This window comes from Elephas maximus, chromosome 13 (assembly GCF_024166365.1).
Source record: "Elephas maximus indicus isolate mEleMax1 chromosome 13, mEleMax1 primary haplotype, whole genome shotgun sequence".
Lineage (NCBI taxonomy): Eukaryota > Metazoa > Chordata > Mammalia > Proboscidea > Elephantidae > Elephas > Elephas maximus.
The window spans coordinates 63,401,903-63,423,017 of record NC_064831.1 but is presented as its reverse complement, the minus strand read 5'-3'; the positions used below and the strand labels follow the sequence as shown (position 1 = coordinate 63,423,017).

Sequence of the window (21,115 nt, the reverse complement as noted above, 5' to 3'; positions counted from 1 at the left end):
GTATTTTTACGCAAATAACGTGCACCTTCTACAGTTGTTTGCCAACTGCTTCATTCCCTGCCGTGTGGTATTTTCTTAAGTGTGCTATGGTAATTTTTACAGCATCACGTAAAAAAATTTGGCGTAGCAGTGCTTATGAAAATGCCTCACAGCAGGAGGGCGTGTTTGGCAAACAAACATAGAAGGTGCATGTTATTTGAGTAAAAATTGGGGGGGATGGTATTTCCAAAAAAATCCAAGGAATATATACTAAAATATTAACAGTCATTATTTTGTGGGGGAGAGTGGTTAGGATTAAAAAATGTTTTTCTTTTGGCTTATCTATATTTTTCAATTCTTCTACAATAAACATGGATTACATGAGCTATTAAAGTATCTATTTGAAAATGTCTCAAAATATTAATCCATAAGCAAACAAATGATGGTTTTAGTTTCTATTATATTTTTTCCTATAAAAGGATTGAAGTCCCTTCTCTTTTGAGCGTATTCTCAACTCATTCTGCCCTTTCTCAATTGCTAAATGAGGCATGCAATAGGTATTCAGGTTGCGTCAATGAGTGCCTGTTTAAACCATTTTCAGGTCTTAAAAACAATACAAATGCAACTGAACTCTCATGGCCCAATCTGGTACTAAAAGCATGAACCATGGGCCTGCGGCGCCATCTCTGGCTGCTTCCAGTCTGGTGGTTCAGTCATACCCACCAGAATCCAAATTTCCACACAGAGATTCCACATACAACTTTATCATGAAGACAAAGCCCCTCTGTAATCAGGCTTCCATATCTATCCCAGAAATGAAAAGAAAAAAAACAAAAACAAAAAAAACAATCAGAAACCCAGATTTTGGGAATAGATTTTTCTCAGATACTCACTCCTCCCCTTAGAGAAGTTGCAGAAACAGAATATTTAAGGTCAAGTTAACCAGCTCTAAACTCCCAGAATAGGCAAATAGGCAATGTTGACTAGGAACACAGGAAATCTTTTCTTTTCTAAGCAAGGGTTTCATAAACTTTGTGATTAAACTTAATTAGCCCTCTGGAGCCTATTGAAATGTTCATTGTCACCAGGTTCTCCTTAGACCTTTGTGGGGCCACTCAACATTACTTTGGTAAAGAGGAGTCCCAGCCAATGAACTGGGTGGCCTTATTCTTCAACCATCTCCTGTTCTGGCCATGTGTAAGCAAGCAGGTGGCACAACCAGCCTGGCACACTGAAGCATCCCCTATCCCTCCCTCCTCAAGGCCTGAGGAACAAACATGGGCTTTTCCTGTTCTCCTCTCAGAGATCAGAAGGCTCATGTGTCCGCTGGAATAAAAACATAAAACCTAGGGCTGCCTGGTTGAGGAGGGCTCTCAGGGCATTTTAGGGGTTGACTTCTCTAGGGGGTAAGAAGTGGTTTTCAGAAGTGGGGTGCTTTAGAATCCATGTCTTCCAGAATTGAGGTTGGGGTAAAGACCAGTCTCCTGATTTTTACCTGGCAGGTGTAATCTGAAAGGGCTGTAAGTATGGGGGACTCTCACAAAGAAAAACAACACTTTATTGGACTGAACGTCACCTCAACGCCAGCAAGCTCTCCCTAGTACCACACGGCCACTGAAGACAAGTGTGGGTGGGTCGTGGGTACAAGACCCCAGCACCTCCCAGGACCCAGAGCTCAGGGAAGCCCATCTTGTGAAAGAGGACTGTAGCCACAAAGGGAAATGGATATCTCAAAACCCAAAGATCACAAGTACATTATCTGGGTACTTGGTTTCAGATTCTTGAATTAAAAAATTCTACTCCCACCCAATTTTTGAGGCACAAACTAAATGACGTTAATGATAATACTGTGTATTTATACATACTCCTTCCCCAATACCAAAAAAAAAAAAAAAAAGGAATGCTATCCGCTGGTATAAAATACCTTTTTTCTTTCAAACCAAAAACCAAACCCATTGCCATCGAGTTGATTCCGACTCACAGCGACCCTACAGGGCACAGTAGAACTGCACAGTAGAGTTTCCAAGGAGTGCCTGGTGGATTCAAACTGTGGACCTTTTGGTTAGCAGCTGTAGCACTTAACCAGTAGGCCACCAGAGTTTCCTTTTTTTCTTTAACACATCTAAAAGTAACACAACTAGGAATAGGGATAGTCAAATTTTGCAAGTTTTAAAAATGAGCCAGTTCGAGAGGAGCTAAAATCTTATGTAAAACAGAGTCAGGCTGCCATCTTCTTATAACTCAAAAGCAGAAGGAATGCATTAATTTACTCTTTTCAGGTACTGTGTCATTACATCTGGGGTACCCTATCCAGGTACCTCTTATGAAAAAGGAACCACACTTTCTCCCTGCATGCTTCCAAGTACGGGTTCTACTTTCCAGTACAGACCCCGAGCACAAACTACTCTGCAGAAATTGCCTCTTAAGGAGTAGGACCTTACTCTGTAAATGCTGATTTTTAGAATCTAGTGTCTTATGTGTCTATACATGGGCAGCGCGAATGAGCATGCGTGTGTGTGCAGACATCTGCATGCCTGGGGGTACCACCAGAGTGTGTGAGGAACCATTCCAGTGTAGTGTGCCCTCGCACCTCTTTGTGTTTGTGTGTGGCATGTCCATGATTACTTAAATCACTGTCACTTGTTGACAGAGAGCTGGCTGGGAGTTTGGAAATGGCACACTGATTAAGGAATCAGTAGAAAATTCAGAAACTCAGTTTAATTTAGGTGATTAGTGGACACCTTCAGGATTTGTATCTAGGGATTCTACAGTGTCAAGGCTTACTGGACTATTGTTCAGCTTACAGCAAATACCTCAAAATCAAGAAAGAGCTTTTTAAACTTCCTATTGGAAGGCAGGCAGCTCAGTGATCGAACAAAGCTCTTTCCCATTCTAGAATGGTACAGGGGACCCTCAAGGGAAGCCCCACTGAGAAAGCCTTCTCTACCTTGAAAACAGAGACAAGGGAAGGGACACAAACATTTGAAAACAAAGAACTGGTTTGTCCCATTGCTTTTTAATCATGATGTTTAACTTAGTTTGACTTTAAAATATTCACACTGAATATATGTCAGGAAGTCTAAGGACTACTTGTGACACCTGGCTGTCCGTAAGCCTGGCCTACAGGGATGCCTCTCATCTCTCTCTTAGAGATGCTATGTACTTCCCTATTCCTGGGAGACTGGGGAAACTGTCTTTTTAGCTTATTTACCCTAAAATTAAAAATGCTAGTCTCAAGGATAATATACATTACAAAATACAGCAAATGTTTCCTGCTTCTGTCCTCAAAGCTTTTGTAAATTTCTTTTGTGTTAGGACCACGTGAGTTTGAAGAGATCATTCATAGTTGTGCCCCAACATGACTGGGTAGAACTTACGCTGGGGTGGTTGGGAGTCAAAAGGCATCATCATTTTTGGTCTCATTCCTCGCCTTCCAGCCAGTGTGGACATGCTGTCCTCTGATTCATGCCCTAGACATCAAATACGGAGAAGAGTTACAGGTGCAGGCCCTAGGCCTCAGCAGTAAAACATTTTTAGTGGGGGATTCAGGACCCACAAACAATATGATAATGGGGACAAGGCGTATCTGCAGAAAGTGAAATAAAGAGGAAATGATCATTACAGCACAGGGGTCCCTGCCGAGAGTCAATGTAGATGACACACGGCTGCCTGCCATGCTATAGTGGGGCGTCTGTGAGTAACAGCATCCAGGCTAAGAACATTCTGAACACAACAGTGATAGCTGGATTCCAATAAAGGGGATGGAATGAAATACACGGCCATGGGCTAGGCTGCTTCAAATGCTCGAGTGTCAAGTTGGTGAAGCCTGATGAGAGACCTAAAAGATCTAGAAGGTTGTCTCTTATGGGTACAGAACCCCCCTCCCTCCAGAACAAGCTAGTGATTCTTCGTCAAATGTTGACCAAAACCCATACCACACACATTTCTTTAAACTTAGCCTTACACAGAATCTCCAAATTATGGCAACCTTAGAAAATGGAAAATGACTTAAATGAAAATAGTCTGCCAACATTTGGGGGAAAAACCTCTGCACTTAAAATGGTACCTCTGTATGAATTCCGCCTTTGATGAATACTGCTGTCCATGGAATTGTCCACTGGCGTGATATCTTGAGAGTTGCGAGGGATTGGAGTATCAGTCATGATGGGGTTTGGGTCTGGAGACTTATCAATGGGTTTCAGCTCCAGTCTCTCATGGTGGATCCAGAGGTCTGGGGGTTTGACATCTTTGGAGTTTCCTTTGTACTTGTGGGAGCCATTCACTGATTTGCATGCAGCACGTTTCCTAAGCACAAAATTACGAGAATAGCTATGTGTGTGTGTGTGTTTTAAGGAACTTATGAACCTAGTTGTCAAAAGGCTTGAAGGATTAAAACTGCCCTTCTGAGAAAAGTTTCGAGGAAAGGTAGAAACTTTAAGAAACAAAACAAAACAGAAGACGTTCACTTCTGGGAATAGCAACAGTACCTCTACTTCATCTACACATATTTAGAGGTATATAAAAGGTGTACTTTAATATTACCTTGTGACTATATTTTTGAGTATCAAGAAAAGATTAAGATAGCATTTCTATCAAATAATCTCTAAAGCAAAAAGTTCTTCCATAAGTTTCCAATCAATAGAGAAAAGACAAAATTAACTAGGAATATAAAAATGAAATAGAGGGTAGAGTCTACGGCTTACAAAGGAGGGAGAGAACAACATTTTAGGTAACCCAAACTGGGACGACCAACTGGATAGTCATAAATGGGGATGATGGCATCTACTTCTCTGTGTCTTATTTTTCATCTTCACTCACCCACCTACCCATTCAATAAGCATTTATTAAGTACCTACTGTATGTCAGACCCTGTGCTAGATGCTGGGCCCTCGTAGCACTTTTGGTCAAGTGAGGAAGAAAGATATCAAACTATTATTTAAAAATGCTCTTAGTTTCAAGAAGTGCCAAGTGTTATAGCAACCCCTTAATAGTTGGATCTAAAAAAAAATAGTTGGATCTAAGGTGGGCAGGAAAAACCTGGAGGAAGAAGTAACATTTAAGCTAAGACCTAAAGGGACAAAGAGTGCATTCCCGGTGGCACAATCAGCTCATGTCAAGGTCCTGAAGCAGAGGGCATATGACGACTGTAAGCAGCCCTGAGTGGGGGGCACACAGTGAACCACAGGGTGAGAGATACACAGTGATGCTAGAGAGGGTCAGGGACCAGATCATAAAGGGCTTTTAGAGACATGTTAAGAGCGTGAACTTCCATTTATGGGTAATAAAAACCCATTAAATGGCTTTAAGCAGAAAAGTAAAGAGATCAATTTTGAGTTAAAAATTTACACCAGCTGTGAATTTGCTGGAAACCCTGGTGGTGTAGTGGTTAAGTGCTACAGCTGCTCCCAAGAGGTTGGCAGTTCGAATCTGCCAGGCACTCCTTGAGAACTCTATCGGGCAGTTCTACTCTGTCCTATAGGGTCGCTATGAGTCAGAATTGACTTGACAGCAGTGGGTTTTTGGTTTTTGGTGGATTTGCTGGGCAGGGGACAGAACAAGAAACCAGTTAGGGTGCTACTGCACTAATCTCAGCAGTGACTGATGGTGGCCTGGGAGAGTAGGAATGAAGGAAAAGCAGAACTGAAAGCTATTTAGGAAGCAGAAATGGCAGGACTTGGGGAATAAATGGCTGTAGAGTTGAGGAGGGGGTGGAAGAGCGAAAGGAGTAAAGGATGATTATCAAGGTTTCTAGCTAAGCCATTTACTAACTTTGGGAAAATGGAGGAGAAGGAGGAGAAAGACTATAAATTCTGACCTGGACATAATGAGGTTGAGGTGCCTCTGGGACACTAAGAAGACTATGAAAGAGAACATGCTATCATGGAAGACAAGAGAAGAGAATGTTTCAAGAAGGAAGGAGTAGTCGACTATTAAATGCTGTTGAGAGACAGGGTAAGATGAGGACTGAAGTGTCCTTTGACTTAAGCAATATGAAGGTCATCGGTGACCTCAACAAAAGCAACTCTGGTAAAGTGGTAGGGGCAGAATCTGTATTAGAAAGGACTGAAACATGAGCAGACGATCAAGGAATGGACAAACAGTGCAGACATGTATTCAAAAAATGTAGTAGTGAATGGAAAGACAGGGATTTAGAAGAAGCTGGTGGTAAGGACCATGCAGTAGAGAAAGGGCCATAATTATATTTTTTTCTTAAGGTAGAAGAAGAGTGAACATACTTAAATGCTCAAGGGAGAGCGCCAATAGAGAGGTTGGCTATGTTGGAGAGAGGGATAATAGCAAGTACAGGTCTTAGAAAGAGAGAAGGCACTGAGATCTCGAACATAATAAAGGAACTGGCTTCAGATACGAGGAAGTATACTTTGGAAGAGGAGGAAATGATTACTACCAAAGGAGAAAGGTTTTAGATTTGATACTGGCATGTGAGGTTAAGTTCTCATCTGATGGTTTCTATGTACTTTATGAACTAGAAGCCCAGGTCATCTGTTGAGAAGGAAGCGGAAAAGGGGGATGTGCTGAGAAACAATGAAGGCTTTGGCTAACTGCTGTCAACTCTGAAGTTCTAACAGTCTATAAAGATAGCTATAATTTAAATGGGAGGTATTTCAGGCATCAGAGAAGAAGTACTAAGAAAAACTCTTTTTTTCAGTGGTTGATGAAACACTTGGAAATCAAGTCACTGGGGGAGGAAGCCCTGTGAAGACTTCATATGGATCTTTTAAACAAAAGGACCCAATCAGTGGAGCTTGCAGATTCAAATACAGAATATGGAGACTACTACCAACTCATTTTTCTACCTCTTAATATTTGGGGAATCTGAAGAATGAGTACCCTTATTTACTTTGAATCTTAAATCCCCCAAAACATCAGGGATTCTCTGTCAGTTTGGTCCTTAAAGGTCTCAAGATTTCTAAAACTAGGTATACAATCAAGCTCATAAAGATACATAGATGATTGACAAAGAAGGTTGCAGAAAAGTTGTAGAGTACAAAAAAATTCATCTCTGAAGGTTTCGAGATTTTTCTATAATCAAAAGCAGACAGGGAGAGCTGTAAACAGTGATCAGGTGGCTTATAAAAGGGGTCCCCATCCTCCTAGGGAAGTGATGCAATGAAGGCTGTGGATAGCTACTTTATTTGGGCAAAAGAAAGAGAGATTCAAAACATCACACAACCTACAGGAAATAACATAAAGTTATTACTAGCAGTTTGTAACTTTAGTTTACAGGGTAGTTTGTACCCGTCCTGTTCACGGAAAACAAACAAATTTACAGCTATTAAATACATGCAACTTTGTCCTGGGCTGACCAAGTCAGATAATCCCAAACACAGTCATATGCTTCTCTTTCATGGAGCAACACTCCCATTTTATGATCTTTCGGGATACTGCAATTGAAGCCCTTTTATTGCCCATAATGTGTTTTGCTATTATGGGCAACATATGGCTCTCCTTTTTTGGTATCTGTCTTGCTGGCCAGATATTTGAGTTGAATGTAACCTAGGGTCAAGAATTCTCTCAAGTTTAGCAGTGTGGGCTATGATCAAACACTATATAATTGAACCCCTCTGTTATCTGCTACCATTAGTCAGAAGCCTCAAAATTCTAGGAAGTCTTCCAGCCATTTGACCTCCCTGGGAAATTAAAATGCTGATTATGGACAGTCCGTTCTTATTCATGAAAGCAAACTGTCCTCCCCGGACCCCAACCAGGATCTCTACACTTGTTAGTAATTCGTTAAATCTTTATATATCTGAAAGAAAAAAGATACACTTATTTGAAAATATTCTTAAACTTAGGTTTGGAATAAGGAGACTATGGTCTTCTTTCATGGCGACCCTTGGTTTGAATCGACTAGATGGCAAAGGATTTGGTCTTCTTTCATCTCAGCTGACATTTGTGCCATGAAGCAGCCTGTAGACATGTCCACACACTCCGTGCACCCAGTTCACTGTGTGCATATTTAACTGCAGAGGGGTTACCAGCAATGCTGGACATTTTCCACTTTCCCCTCCAGATCTACTCTCTACCTGGCTTTGTAGCTTGAGAGGCTGGGCTAAATGGACTATATCTACTTGGCAACCTTGACTCTGGCTTCCAGTTGGGTTTGGCCATTAGAAGGTGCTTGCAAGACACTGCAGGGTAGGAGGTGTTTTTTTTTTTTTTCTTTCCCCCCCCATCCCCTCCTTGCTGGGCTAGAGGTTAGCAGTGGTTACATTCCTCCACCTACCAGCACAGCTCCTATCGGGAAGCCCTTTCCTACAGCTTCAGATCTCTGAAAACAAGTCCCTCCTCTGGCCTTTTCAGGCCTAAAGGTGACAGCAGCTTATCACTGTGCCTAGCCATTCAGCATCCCTGCTTAGTTTCCCTTAACCCTACCTCTGCCTTTGTAAGTGGTCCCTTCTTTAAACTCTCACCCCTTTTAAGTGTTCCACCTCTTTCTTGCCAGGACCTTGACAGCTACCCATTAGAGGAACTATTTTCCATTACCTTTTAAAATATTTCAAATATTCCTCTTCGTATATTTTATGTTTTAATTCTGTATACAATCCAACTACATAAGCAAAATAATTTTTTTTTATTTTTTTTAATAATTAAAAAAAAATTAGATACCCCAAAATCTAGGGCCTCCATTTAGGGGACTCCTTACTTTTTCTGGTGAGAGGTGGTACGCCTGGTGCAGAAGACAGCAATGATCACAACCACCACAATGGTGATGACTCCAACAGAAACGATGATGACCAGCAGCATATTACTGTCCAGAGGGGACGTGGGGCTTCCGTGAGGACTGTTGCTGCCTGGAGAGGGAAAATGGTACATTAGTTAGTGCTGGAGAATTCGAAAAACGGAGGCACTCAGGCTATAGGACCATTCAAAATACTTTGCATGAGCCTTTTTGTAACACTCATCGCTACACTGCGCATTAAGGTGCCTCGTGAACATGACTACCTTCTCTAGAGTGTTAACTTCTAGAGAGCTGGGATTTCACCCTATGTACAGTTCTTAGCACAACACATTGTACAAAGTTGGTGTTCAATAAAAGCTTCTCAAATTGTACTGAATGCTCAAGGACTTTCGAAGGTTCAATGTACTTGGACAAATAAAGGTCTATCCCCCTGCTGTCTTATGTTATATATAAATTTGTCATGTAAACATCATCTGTAAATCAACTTTTCTTGACTTTCAAAACCATTTAAAAAGGTACATTCATACAAAGCAAATGTTTTCTCCAATATAAATAATCTGAGATTATAAAAATTACTCGAAAAATAAAGTTTCTCTGCTTTTAAAAATACAGTAAAACCTGTGAAAGCTGGGCCTTGTGTAAGGTAGAAACCTGTCAGAGAAGGAAAATGCAAATATTTTCCGCTAGTAGAGAGTGATAGAAAAACAGTAAGGATGTACCCTGTCAAAGGCAGAAAACCTGTGGGACCTGGAAAAACAAGGCAGTCCCACCGAGTTCCGGCTCTCACAAGTTTCACTCTACATAGTCCATGCAGAGTTAATTCTCTTATCAGCTTCAAGAACAAGTGTGGGAATCTCTTCCACAACACTGGATTAGCTGACCTCCAACCTTGATCCTATGATTATACAGTTTACAGCTAGGCACAGTGCTAAATCTGGGCTGATTTAGAAAGACTTAAGAGCTTACTCTTCTACAGCTGGTTCAATCATTTTCATCCTTCATTTCTGAGAAAAAGGTAAGCAGACAGACAACTTAAGTTGTACTGACCTTCAACAAAATAACATTTTTATATTTGGGAAAGACTATGGGACTGAGGCCAAGAGAACTAAACCATACCATTCATGTTAGAGGAGGGCTTTACAGAAAGCCTTTAATGACAACAGCGCTGAGCTACTGGGTGGGGTGCCTGGTGGGGAAGGCATTGCAAATCAGAGGCTGGGGAGCTGGGGTGTGGGAGGCAAGCAGAGGTGGTGGTAGTTCTCTCCTGCATTCAACAAAGACAAGTTCTCCCTCAACTGCCTTCGACCTCTAACATATAAGTTGTCCAAAAGCTTCCTTCTAAGACAGGGCAAAAGTGAGTTGCCAGATGGAGCATCAACACCCCCACCAGGGACAACATTATAGGCTATTGCCTTAAACATCACTTGGACTACTGCAACAGCTTCCTAACTGCTTTTTATACTCTTGGCCCCCAATACTCACCACTGTCATCATAGTAACAGTAAACATTCAATAAATAAATGGAAGTCACATTGTATAGTAGTTATCAAATATTTAACATGTTACTCACAGGATAAAGCTTGAGTTCCTCAGCAGTGGTACTTGAGCTTTTGCCAGGCTGGTTCTCACCTCCCCTTTCAACCCAATCTATGTCCTGTCTCTAGGCAGTGTGATCCCCGGAGAGATCATGTTGTTTTACACCGCTGTGCCTTTGCACATGCTGTTATCACTTCCTGGAACGCTCGATTCCCTGTCTTGTAGCAATCTTCTACGCCCCCTTTAAGACCTGGGTTAGATATCATCTCTTCTGTGAAGCTTTCCCTTTCTCTCTACCAGGCAGTTTGTCACTCACTCCTCTTGCTCCATGGCCTGTCACGTAAAACCTGAACCTTTAATAACTGCATGAACGAATACACGCATGTATAAATGAAAGAAAAGACAAAGGAATAACTACTCTTTCTCACAGCTATGAACATTATACTATGAAGAGGACAAAAATGTAACATACATATCCCAGGAAGAGAAACTCATAAATAAAATCCTAGAATTCAGAGCATGAAAATTCCTTGAAACATACAAGTTTGGTCTGGCTCTCCTAAGAACAAGCTGATTTCCCTGAAGCCTAGACATACCACTTTTTATTTAAATAGATAGCAAAAACTGAGAAATCATTTTATTCCCACAGCTGAGCTGTAAGTTCCTAGAGAACAGGCTTTTCACTTCCATATGTCTATCTTGGGCAGGGGTGGGAAGACAGTACGGTTCACTTTTAGTAACTAATTTTGTGGACATTTGGCCATTCTGGATTCTCACATCTTGTACAGAACCTCATGTCTTTTCGGCTGCATGTGATAGAAGGAATAACCAGAAGTCAGGCTAGCCAAGTTTTGGCTCTAGGACTGCCACAGTTAGTGGGCAGGCAGTCCCAGGCACTTTACTTCTCTAGTGTGTATCTTATTTTTGTTTTTTTATTGTGGTGAAAATATACAGAACAAAACATACACCAATTCAACAATTTCTACATGTCTGTCCAGTCTTTTTTTTTTTTTTTTTTTAAATTGTGAAGGTTTACAGAGCATATTAGTTTCCCAGTCAATAGTTTATAAATAAATTGTTCCATGACATTGGTTGCCATCCCCGCAAGGTATCAGCACTCTCCCCATTACCATCTTGAGTTCCCTATCTTCATTCGTTAATTTTTCTGTCCCTTCCTGCCTTCTCATCTTTGGTTTTGGGCATATGTTGTCCTTGTGGTCTTTTATAGGGTTGCTATGAGTAGGAACTGACTTGACAGCAATGGGTTTGGTTTTTTGGTTTAGATGATTGTTCTAGGGAGCACTTTCCTCACCTGTGTTATTGTTTATGGGCCTATTACTTTGCTGAAAGGTGATCTCCAGGAATGGCTTCAGTTCCAAGTTAGAAGGGTATTTAAGAACTATAGTCTCAGGGGTTCCTTTAGTCTCTCTCAGACCCCATAAATCTGGTCTTTTTTATGAATCTGAATTTTGTTCTACATTCTTTTTCCCCCATTCTAACTGTGACCTTCTCTTGTAATCCTGGTCAGAGTGGTCGGTAGTGGTAGCCAGGCACCATCTAGTTCTTTTGGTTTCAGGCTGGTGAAGGCTGTGGTTCCTGCAGTCCATTACTCCTTTGGACTAATTGTTTCCTTGAGTCTTTGGTCTTCTTTACTGTCCTTTGTTCCAGATGGAAACCAAGAGTTCTATCTTAGATGGTGGCTCACAAGTTTTTTTTTTTAATTTTTATTGTGCTTTAAGTGAAAGTTTACAAATCAAGTCAGACTCTCATACAAAAATTTAAAAACACCTTGCTATACAGTCTTAACTGCTCTCCTCCTGATGAGACAGCACACTCCTTCTCTCCTCTACTTCTTTTCGTGTCCATTCGGCCAGCTTCTGACCCTCTCTACCCTCTCATCTCCCCTTCAGACAGGAGATGCCAACATAGTCTCAAGTGTCTACTTGATCCAAGAAGATCATTCTTCACCAGTATCATTGTCTATCCCATAGTCTAATCCAATCCCTATCTGAAGAGTTAGCTTTAGGAATCTTTCCTGTCCTGGGCTAAGAGATCTGGGGACCATGACCTGTGGGGTCATTCTAGTCTCCATCAGACCATTAAGTCTGGTCTTTTTACGAGAATTTGGGGTCTAGATCCCACTACTCTCCTTCTCCCTCAGAGGATCTTTGTTGTGTTCCTGTCAGGGCAGTCATCGGTTATAGCCGGGCACCATCTAGTTCCTCTGGTCTCAGGCTGATGTAGCTTCTGGTTTATGGCTTACAAGCTTTTAAGACCCCAGACGCTACTCGCCAAAGTAGGGATGTAGAACATTTTCTTTAAGAACTATGTTATGTCAATTGACCTAGAAGCCCCTGGAGACTATAGTCCTTAGCATTCAAGCACAGTAATTCAATCCCACAAAGTGACTGGATATGTCTAGGCTGTTTCCATGACTGTTCCCCATTAGTTCCATTATATATATGAGTACACATGCTGTACATACAAATATGTATGTAGGGATATTCACAGCCAGACCTATACATGCCTGTGGGTATACTTCCATGTGCCCTTCTCCCACACCTATTCAGCATACATATCTACGTAACCACTCATAAATTATGGTTTGTTATTATTGTCACTGCAGGATTACATATGTTCTAATATTTACCTTCATTGCCTTTTATTCTTGTGTACCTCTCAGTGTCTTCCCTTGCCTTGGTTACATTGTGTTGAATTCCCCCATTTGTGTATTGCCTTTCCCTTCAACAAAACTAACACACCTCTACTCTCTAGTGAACTTCCCTCCCTCCCCCTCCCATCCCTGGTAACCATCAAAAAATGTTTCTTTCTGTGTGTAAACCTTCTCTTGACTGTTTATAATAGTGGTCTCATACAATATTTGTCCTTTTGTGATTGACTTATTTCACTCAGCTTAATGTCCTCCACATTCATCCATGTTACAAGATGTTTCGAGAACTCATCATTTATTCTTTATGGCTGTGTAGCATTCCATTTTATGTATTTATCCCATTCTGTTCATGCATTCATCTGCTGATGGACACTTAGGTTTCTACCTTTTTGCTATTGTGAATAATGCTGCAATGAATATGGGAGTGCATATGTCTATTCTTGTCATAGTTCTTATTTCTCTAGGATATATACCTAGGAGTGAGATTGCTGGATCCTATGGTATTTCTATTTCTAGCTTTTTGAGGAAGTGCGGAACCATTTTCCATAGTGGTTGTACCATTCTACATTCCCACCAATAGAGTATAAGAATTCTTATTTCCCCACAACCTCATCAACATTTGTTGTTTTGTTTTTTTGATCAGTGGCATTACTACCAGAGTGAGAAGGTATTTTGTTATAGTTTTGATTTGAATCTCTATTGGCTAATGATTGCCAGCACCTCTTCATGTGTTTGTTAGCCCCCTGAATGTCTTCTTTGGTGAAGTATCTGTTCAGGTCCTTCGCCCATTTTTTAATTGCGTTGTTTGTCTTTTTGCTGTTGAGGTATTGAAGTTTTCTATAAACTTTAGAGATTAGCCTCTTGTTGGATACGTTGTAGCTAAAGATTTTTTCCCAGTTTGTAGGTTCTCTTTTTACTCTTTTGGTGAAGTCTTTTGATGAACATAATGTTTAATTTTTAGGAGATGCCACTTATCTAGTTTATCGTCTGTTGTTTGTGCATTTTCAGTTATGTCTGGTGTTCTGTTTATGCCATATACTAGGGCCCCTAGCATTGTTTCTATTTTTCTTCCATGATCTTTATAGTTTCAGGTTTTACATTTAGGTCTTTGATCCATTTTGAGTTAGTTTTTGTGTATGGTGTAAGGTATGAATTTTGTTTCATTTTTCTGCACATTGATAACCAGTCCTGCTACCACCATTGGTTAGACTATCTCTTCCCCATTGAATGAACTTCAACCTTTGTCAAAAATTAGCCATCCACAGGAGAATGGATTTACTTCTGGGTTCTCAGTTCTGTTCCATTGGTCTATGTGTCTGTCATTGTACTGGTACCAGGCTGTTTTGACTACTGTGGCTGTGTAATAGGTTCTGAGACTGGGGAGTGTGTGGGCCTCCTACTTAGTTCTTCTTTAATAGTGCTTTGCATATCCAAGGCCTCTTTCCTTTCCACATAAAGCTGGTGATTAGTTTTTCTATCTCATTAAAGAATAACATTGGTACCTGGATTGGGACTGTGTTATATTTGTAGATCGCTTTGGGTAGTACTGACATTTTCACAATGTTAAGTCTTCCTATACGTGAGCATGGTATGTTTTTCCACTTAGGTAGGTTTCTTGCAGTAGTGTTTTGTAGTTTTGAGTAAGTCTTTTACATCTCTATTAGATTTATTCCTACGTATTTTATCTTTTTGAGGGCTATTGTACATGGTATTGTTTTCCTAATTTCCTTTTCAGAGTTCTTTTTGTTGGTGTAGAGGAATCCAACTGATTTTTGTATGTTAATCTTGTATCCTGCCCCTTTGCTGAGTTCTTCTGCTAGTTCTAACAGCTTTCTTGTGGAGTCTCTGTGATTTTCTATGTACGTGATCATATCATCTGCAAACAGGGATAGTTCTACTTCTTCCGTATCAATCTGTATGCCCTTTATTTCCCTTTCTTGCTTTATTGCTCTAGCTAGGGCTTCCAGTACAATATTGAATAAGAGTGGTGATAAAGAACATACTTGTCTGGTTCTTGTTCTCAAGGGGAATGCTTTCTTTCCATCTCTCTCTGTTGAGAATAATGTTGGCTGTTTGTTTTGTATATATGCCCTTAATTATGCTGAAGAATTTGCCAAAGTGTAAAATGGGAATAATGATATCTGTTTTCCCTGCTTCACAGTGTTATGAAGACCAAACATGATTTCATGTGTGAAAGTAACTTACAAATGGTGAAGTTCTATAGACAAGGCAGTGTCATCATTAAAGTAATTAGAAAGCACCAGCTCCTGTGAAGAACTTTCTAGAATTCCCAAACTAAATATACTACTGTAAGTAGTGCGGGGAGGACTGAATGATTCTGAAGCAGTTCTCTGGTTTGTTCTGGATGGTAGCTAATCTCACACCAGAAAGTTTACTTCTGAAAGCAAGATTCTAATTTTTTTCTAGAGGCAATGGGCAAAAGGAAGAATCATTGCTTTAGAATTAATTTCATCTTAAGTTGGTATCTGGGAAAACAAATTTTACTGATGGATCCTATAATTGGCTTGCAGTAATCTGGCAAACATTTTATAGAAAAATAGCCTAATGCTAAATCTACTAAATGAAAGGAAGTAGGTAATATAACCCACCACATACAAGATACAAAAGACATTTCTAGATTTCAAGCACAGTAGGACAAAAAGCCACAGGAAGGATTTTACCGCTCATTGGAGGTTTGTAGTCAGATCCTAGGTCTGGCAGCCGGCTTCCTTTTCCTGCAGACCCTGAGGCTGAAAGAGGAGAAGTCATGTCAGTAAGAATTCAACACATTGGGAATGACATTTTACTTCACAGCTAATGAATTTTTCTATAAAAAAATTTTCAGTCTACTCTATGAATAAAAAAAAAAAGAAGAAAACAGTACATCTGTGCAAAGCAAACTAAGGTATAGCTTTCTATGCAATGAGGCATCTGAAAGGCTGACACCCTTGTCCCCTAGCTCTTTCTAGTGTATAACCAGACTGTCACTCTGCTGTTCAGAAGGTGGAAACATACCTGCTTCTCTAGCCCAGGAAATAGTTCCTAAAGGACTGCTCAGAGGACTTATGGCAAAAGCAGATTCTCTTGGAAAGAGACCTGGCTATGATGACCTGGCCTAGCACGTGTCAATATTGGTGAAATTCTTTCTCAAGAATTGCCTGTCTAAATATAAAGTTACCCTAGGCAGGAGCAGGAGGCAAGTGGAGGTTCATATTGGGCTCTCCATTCTTGTTGAGTCACTTAAACATGCAAAGATGGAAAAAGCAAAGTCTTCCCTTGAATGGCTCACAAAGGACACTGTCTCCTAATTCAGAATTATGTAACACATAATTGAGGCTACCAATCTCAGGCTGGGGACCATCCAAGATGCAGGCCTCAGAAGACACAAATATCAGTTTTTAAAAAATTCCTATCCTTCGTCTTGCCGTTTGCTCTTCACATTTATAGGAAAAGCTGCTTGGGTAAAACAAATACAAGGAATCCTTTCCCAACAAAGCAAAGGTATCCCTGAATCCAAAGTTTGTGGCCACAAAGCAGTGGCAGTAATTCTCTTGAAAAGGGGCTTGAGCGATTGCGAAGTAAATGCTGCTCCTGACTAATGTAGCACGGTGTTTAGTAGACTTCCCATGCTTGAATACTGGCTCCATCACGTACTAACTGTTTGACCTTGGGCAAGCTATTTAGCTATTCTTTTGGGGCCTCCGTTTACTCAGTTGTATAAAAGGGATGATAATGGTATCTACTTCATGAAGCTGTTGTAAGGATTAAATAGAAATTTAATCCCATAAAATATTTTGAATACTGCCTGACACAAAGCAAGCATTCGGTAAATATTAACTACTATTATTACAAGGAAAATTAATCTCTCGGGAAGGATATAATCTTTCTCTTCACAGAGGTGGAGAACATGAAGCTTCAGAAAACACATAAGAGAGAGTTATGTCAACAAATAAAGCTTGACTAGAAATGCATAAACTAGACGTGTTTCTACAAAATATTAGCACTAATGTCAAGTACTTCTATAAAGTATCAGTCTTGGAAAGGAAATGAAATAAATTAAAATGTGAAGATTTCTGTAAGTAGCTCATTTAAGAGAATAAATCTAGACACAAAAACAATGTTTTCTGCTTAGTCAGAGCTATTGTTTCTAGACGCTGAAAACCCCTAAAAGAAAGTAAGAGAAGCTCTTGGATATCCAAAATGAATGTCCTAGAATTTTTAGCTCACAGTCCTTGGCCCCCTTTCCCATTGTCCATACTTATACCTTTACCCTCTTACTTCTATTGCCATCACTCCCTGCAAATGACACACACTACATGTCAGGACTCCAAGTGTTCCTCATATGCTTTTCACTGTGGTAAAGTCTAGTTGGCTGAGATGGCTTAGCACTTAGAAGGCTCTTCATATTTAAGTGTGGTAGACTGCATTTAAGCCAAACTATTCAGAGCATCATAAAAAAAAAACCCACCCGATGCTGTTGAGTTGATTCCGACTCATAGCAACCCTACAGGACAGAGAACTGCCCCACAGGGTTTCCAAGGAGCACCCAGTGGATTCGAACTTGGACCTTTTGGTTAGCAGCCATAGCACTTAACCACTATGCCACCAGGGTTTCCTCAGAGCATTGTATTATGTATATAACTGCAAAAGAACACCCTTTGCCAATAAACAGGTTGGTTTATATTCCTACATTTTTTTCTATCAAACTATAAACAAGACATTCCAAGGATGAACCCAGGACCAGAAATACCAAAATTAAATAATTTTAAAATACTGGAGGTGTGGTGCAGCTCAGAGCTGCATTCTGGTTCACGAGTGAAGTCAGGGAAGAACAATGAGCACATTCATATTCTGTGCATATACGTTATGATGATTTTTCTGTTCTTGCCCTTAAATTGTTTAAGTCACAGTTTCTATCTTGATTAGGGTGCTTTTCACACACACAAAAAAGCCTGCTTACAGTTTCTCCAATGCATAACCTAAGATTCACCAAATGCAAACATATTTCCAAGGCCCTGAAGCTTTAAACCTCAATTCTGAATCTCCTTTGACATTAACCATGATCCAAAGACCTTGACTCTTCTAATAACTTCTAATAACTGCTAAACCATGGACGCAACCATCAGAGTTACTTTCACCGCACTTCTTCGGTGTGGTCAACAGACATCAACCTTAGCTGACCTCCCAGAGATGAAAATCAAAGTACAGTTACTTCTCCATCCAGCAATTACAGTAAAAAGACTGCTGGTTTCAAGAACGGTGGTATCGAGGCTTTCTAAGTTTCCATTTTAAATTGTTTATATCCTCTTTTAAAATTATCAGATATACTTGTGAGAAGAAATGGGGAAAAAAGCTCTGAATTAAGCTTATGCCAATGGAATATAACAGCGCAATTTTCTCTCAGACAATCACACAACTAAAATAATATTTAGTAGGGTAAATCTGTAGATTCTTCATGAGGGGAGGAAAATAGGGTATTCACTAATTTGGTTACAACTTTTCCTTTGGAGTCTCTAACAAAATCAGAGATGCTACCGATATGAAAACTTGGCACTTTGAGGACCAGGGACCGTGAAGTTCTCTTCACAGCCCCAATGCCTCTCATGGCTACAGAACCTCAGCATTTTAGCACAGATTTAATGCCAAACAGCTACAGCTGCAGGACTCTTAGTGGACTCAAATTTTTTCCACCAGTCTATTTAGCTCCTACCTAGATGCCCCAGCTTTTCAGATACCCCGAGTGCCACAAGTATGGACTCCACTCCACGTTGGCCAGTAAGTATGTGGTCTTTTGACACATGGTACTAATCTTCAGGTTAAAAAAAGAGAGAGAGAAACAAAAACAACAAAAAAGCTAATAACAGGTCACAAAGAGAGGAAAGAAAAGAGAGGTCATCTACTCATTTACCTTGATCATTAGGCATTTTATCAGAGGAGTCCGCTAACAGGCCAAGCACAGGGGAAGAAAAAACAAAAGCAAGGGTCACAAGCTTTGAAGATGGGACAGGTAGAATTCTAAAAGGAAAAAAATAAAATCCCCACAAGTATCCAAAAAAGCAAGCCTTGTTTTTAGTACTAGCAGAAAAAGAAACCCACATCTGGTGCCGTTTCCCTAGACACTCCCCAACTGAATTTTGCTGACCTAAGCTCACTGGGTTCAATATTTTATCTCGTTTTCTTATCTAGGGTTTTCCTTAAAGGGCCCCTTTTGCTCTCTTTCCCTGTACGAAGGTCCACAAAAAGCCTTTCAGGGCAGAGCCCGCACGTGTGCAAAGGCTCATCCATCGCAATAACATTACTCCGTAGGGGAACCAAGAGAATCACATCTGATCCGACTGGTAGAACTCTTATATCACTGCAATTCATCTGACCTGAATAGCCTAGAGGGAAAGTTCCATTGTATGATATGGTTAGACCAGTAACCTAGGAGCACCGATTTGGTGGCCAATGGGTGAGGGACCATAGGACATAAGTCTTCATGCTGTAGCTCACGAGCTCATCATCAGGACTTCTTATGTTACCCACAGTCTCTACATGCCGAAGCGTGTAAACACAGCCCCACTAACAAGACACACAATAAAGCCCTCTACCTGGGGAGCTTTACCTTTCGGTGTTCTGAATTGGACAGCTTCGGACATGGGCCCCATGCCCTTTGAGTTCCGGGCTTGGATTTTGAAGTAGTATGGTGTGTCCAGCGTTAACTCTTGTATCTGGTGAGTCAGTCTGTTTCCCACAACAGGCTCAATAACCCAGTCATGTATCTCTGCATTCACATCTGTACTGTAATAGATGATGTAACCTGTCCGAAGAGTTAATGGGAATATAAATCTTATTCCTGCTTTTCCTTTTGCAATCGGTAAGTCGATAAAGATACATATACAGAATATATATGTAGAGCGCCAGTTACTGATTAAAGAGCCATGGCAAAACCCATTCAAACAACAACTAAACATAATATGGAGAAAACTACAATTTCTACAGTACCAGGCCATAAGTCACCATCACCTATCTCAGCATTTGAAGTAATAAAAGTGGCTTAGATGAAAAGATAGGGTTGAGTACCCTCGGAGCTTACGAGTTCATCAAACGCTAAGAAATCATATAAAGAAAACATCCAATCATTTCAACACCTTAATATTTGAATAACGTATCCTAAAAAAACACCCAGTGCTGTCGAGTTGATTCTAAACAATGCACTTTTGAAAACCGATATTGGTCTAACATGCTGTTTTAGCTCTTGCCAATGTGGACTGCCCAGGAGAAAAACTCCTGGGAGATGGGCAACAACCTGTTTTAAGTTCTCCCAGACTTGGGGTGAGGGAAGCCACAGTGAAATGTCACCTGATACTTCCACCAGAGGGCACTCAATCCCCACTGTTGCAGCAGGAAAAGCTACAGCCACAAGCCTACCTGACCAATAGTGGTCTTCTGAGTTGTTACTGGTTTTTAAAGGCAAAGCAAAATGTAATCCAAGTCAGGTCTAAGGGTATTTATTATGTAGAATGAGGTGAGGGTCTATGGCTCCAAAACTGGTCATCCGGTAAAAGACTAAAAAGAACAGCTTTCCTGGGAAAAATAACCATATCAATAAACTCCCCCACAGTTAAAGGCTGTCTAATGCGTCCAATCCCCTTCACCCATTCAGGTGATGTGAGTCAGAGCAACCAGCTGGCAGCTCCTTTTCATGCCACGAGGGACAAACAGCAGCCCCTGCTCCCATCTCAAGGACCATCATGACTCACACCACCCCATAAGATGCCCAGGCCAGCCCCAGGACTCCTACTTCTCCCAATAACATGGTACCACTCTCCTAGAATGCTTCTGCCAGGCAGAACAGGGCACAGACACATGCATGCTCAAAGGCATCGTACCTGTAATTTTGCCGTTGGCTTCAGAGGGAGGCTGCCAATTCACAATTATGGTTCTAGGTTTTCCCTCTTTACTCACAACTGTCACATCCTTGGGTGGAGAAGTAGGAACTATAAAACAACAATACTTTCAATAATCCATGTCCGTTTTAATTGACCTTACTATTTGTTCAATCCTTTCCATTTATAAGACACCATAAAGGGTAAAAAAAACAAGATAAAAAAGATAAAGCCTCCTGGCCTCAAAGAACTCACAATGTATGTATAAACAGCTCAAAAAAAAGTACAAGGTACCAAAGAGAAAATACCATACTGTGAGGATCCAGAATTGGCATCTTGGTTGGGGGTCAAGGATATACA

The 21,115-nt window shown here is 40.7% G+C and overlaps 1 protein-coding gene across 8 annotated transcripts in view; it reads right to left on the bottom strand.

Moving 5' to 3' along the window:
- Positions 1–21,115, bottom strand: part of NEO1 (neogenin 1) — a 219,602-nt gene that overhangs the window by 8,688 nt on the left and 189,799 nt on the right. For 5 of the 8 annotated variants that reach the window (XM_049852788.1, XM_049852791.1, XM_049852794.1 and 2 more), the window contains 7 exons: positions 20,759–20,866; positions 19,492–19,686; positions 18,796–18,828; positions 15,569–15,637; positions 8,645–8,792; positions 4,046–4,284; positions 3,357–3,449 (listed from right to left, as the gene is read on the bottom strand). In XM_049852788.1, coding sequence (XP_049708745.1) covers positions 3,357–3,449; positions 4,046–4,284; positions 8,645–8,792; positions 15,569–15,637; positions 18,796–18,828; positions 19,492–19,686; positions 20,759–20,866 — 885 coding nt within the window. The remainder of the gene's footprint in view (positions 1–3,356; positions 3,450–4,045; positions 4,285–8,644; positions 8,793–15,568; positions 15,638–18,795; positions 18,829–19,491; positions 19,687–20,758; positions 20,867–21,115) is intronic. The other 3 variants (XM_049852789.1, XM_049852792.1, XM_049852793.1) reach the window with 1 other exon arrangement.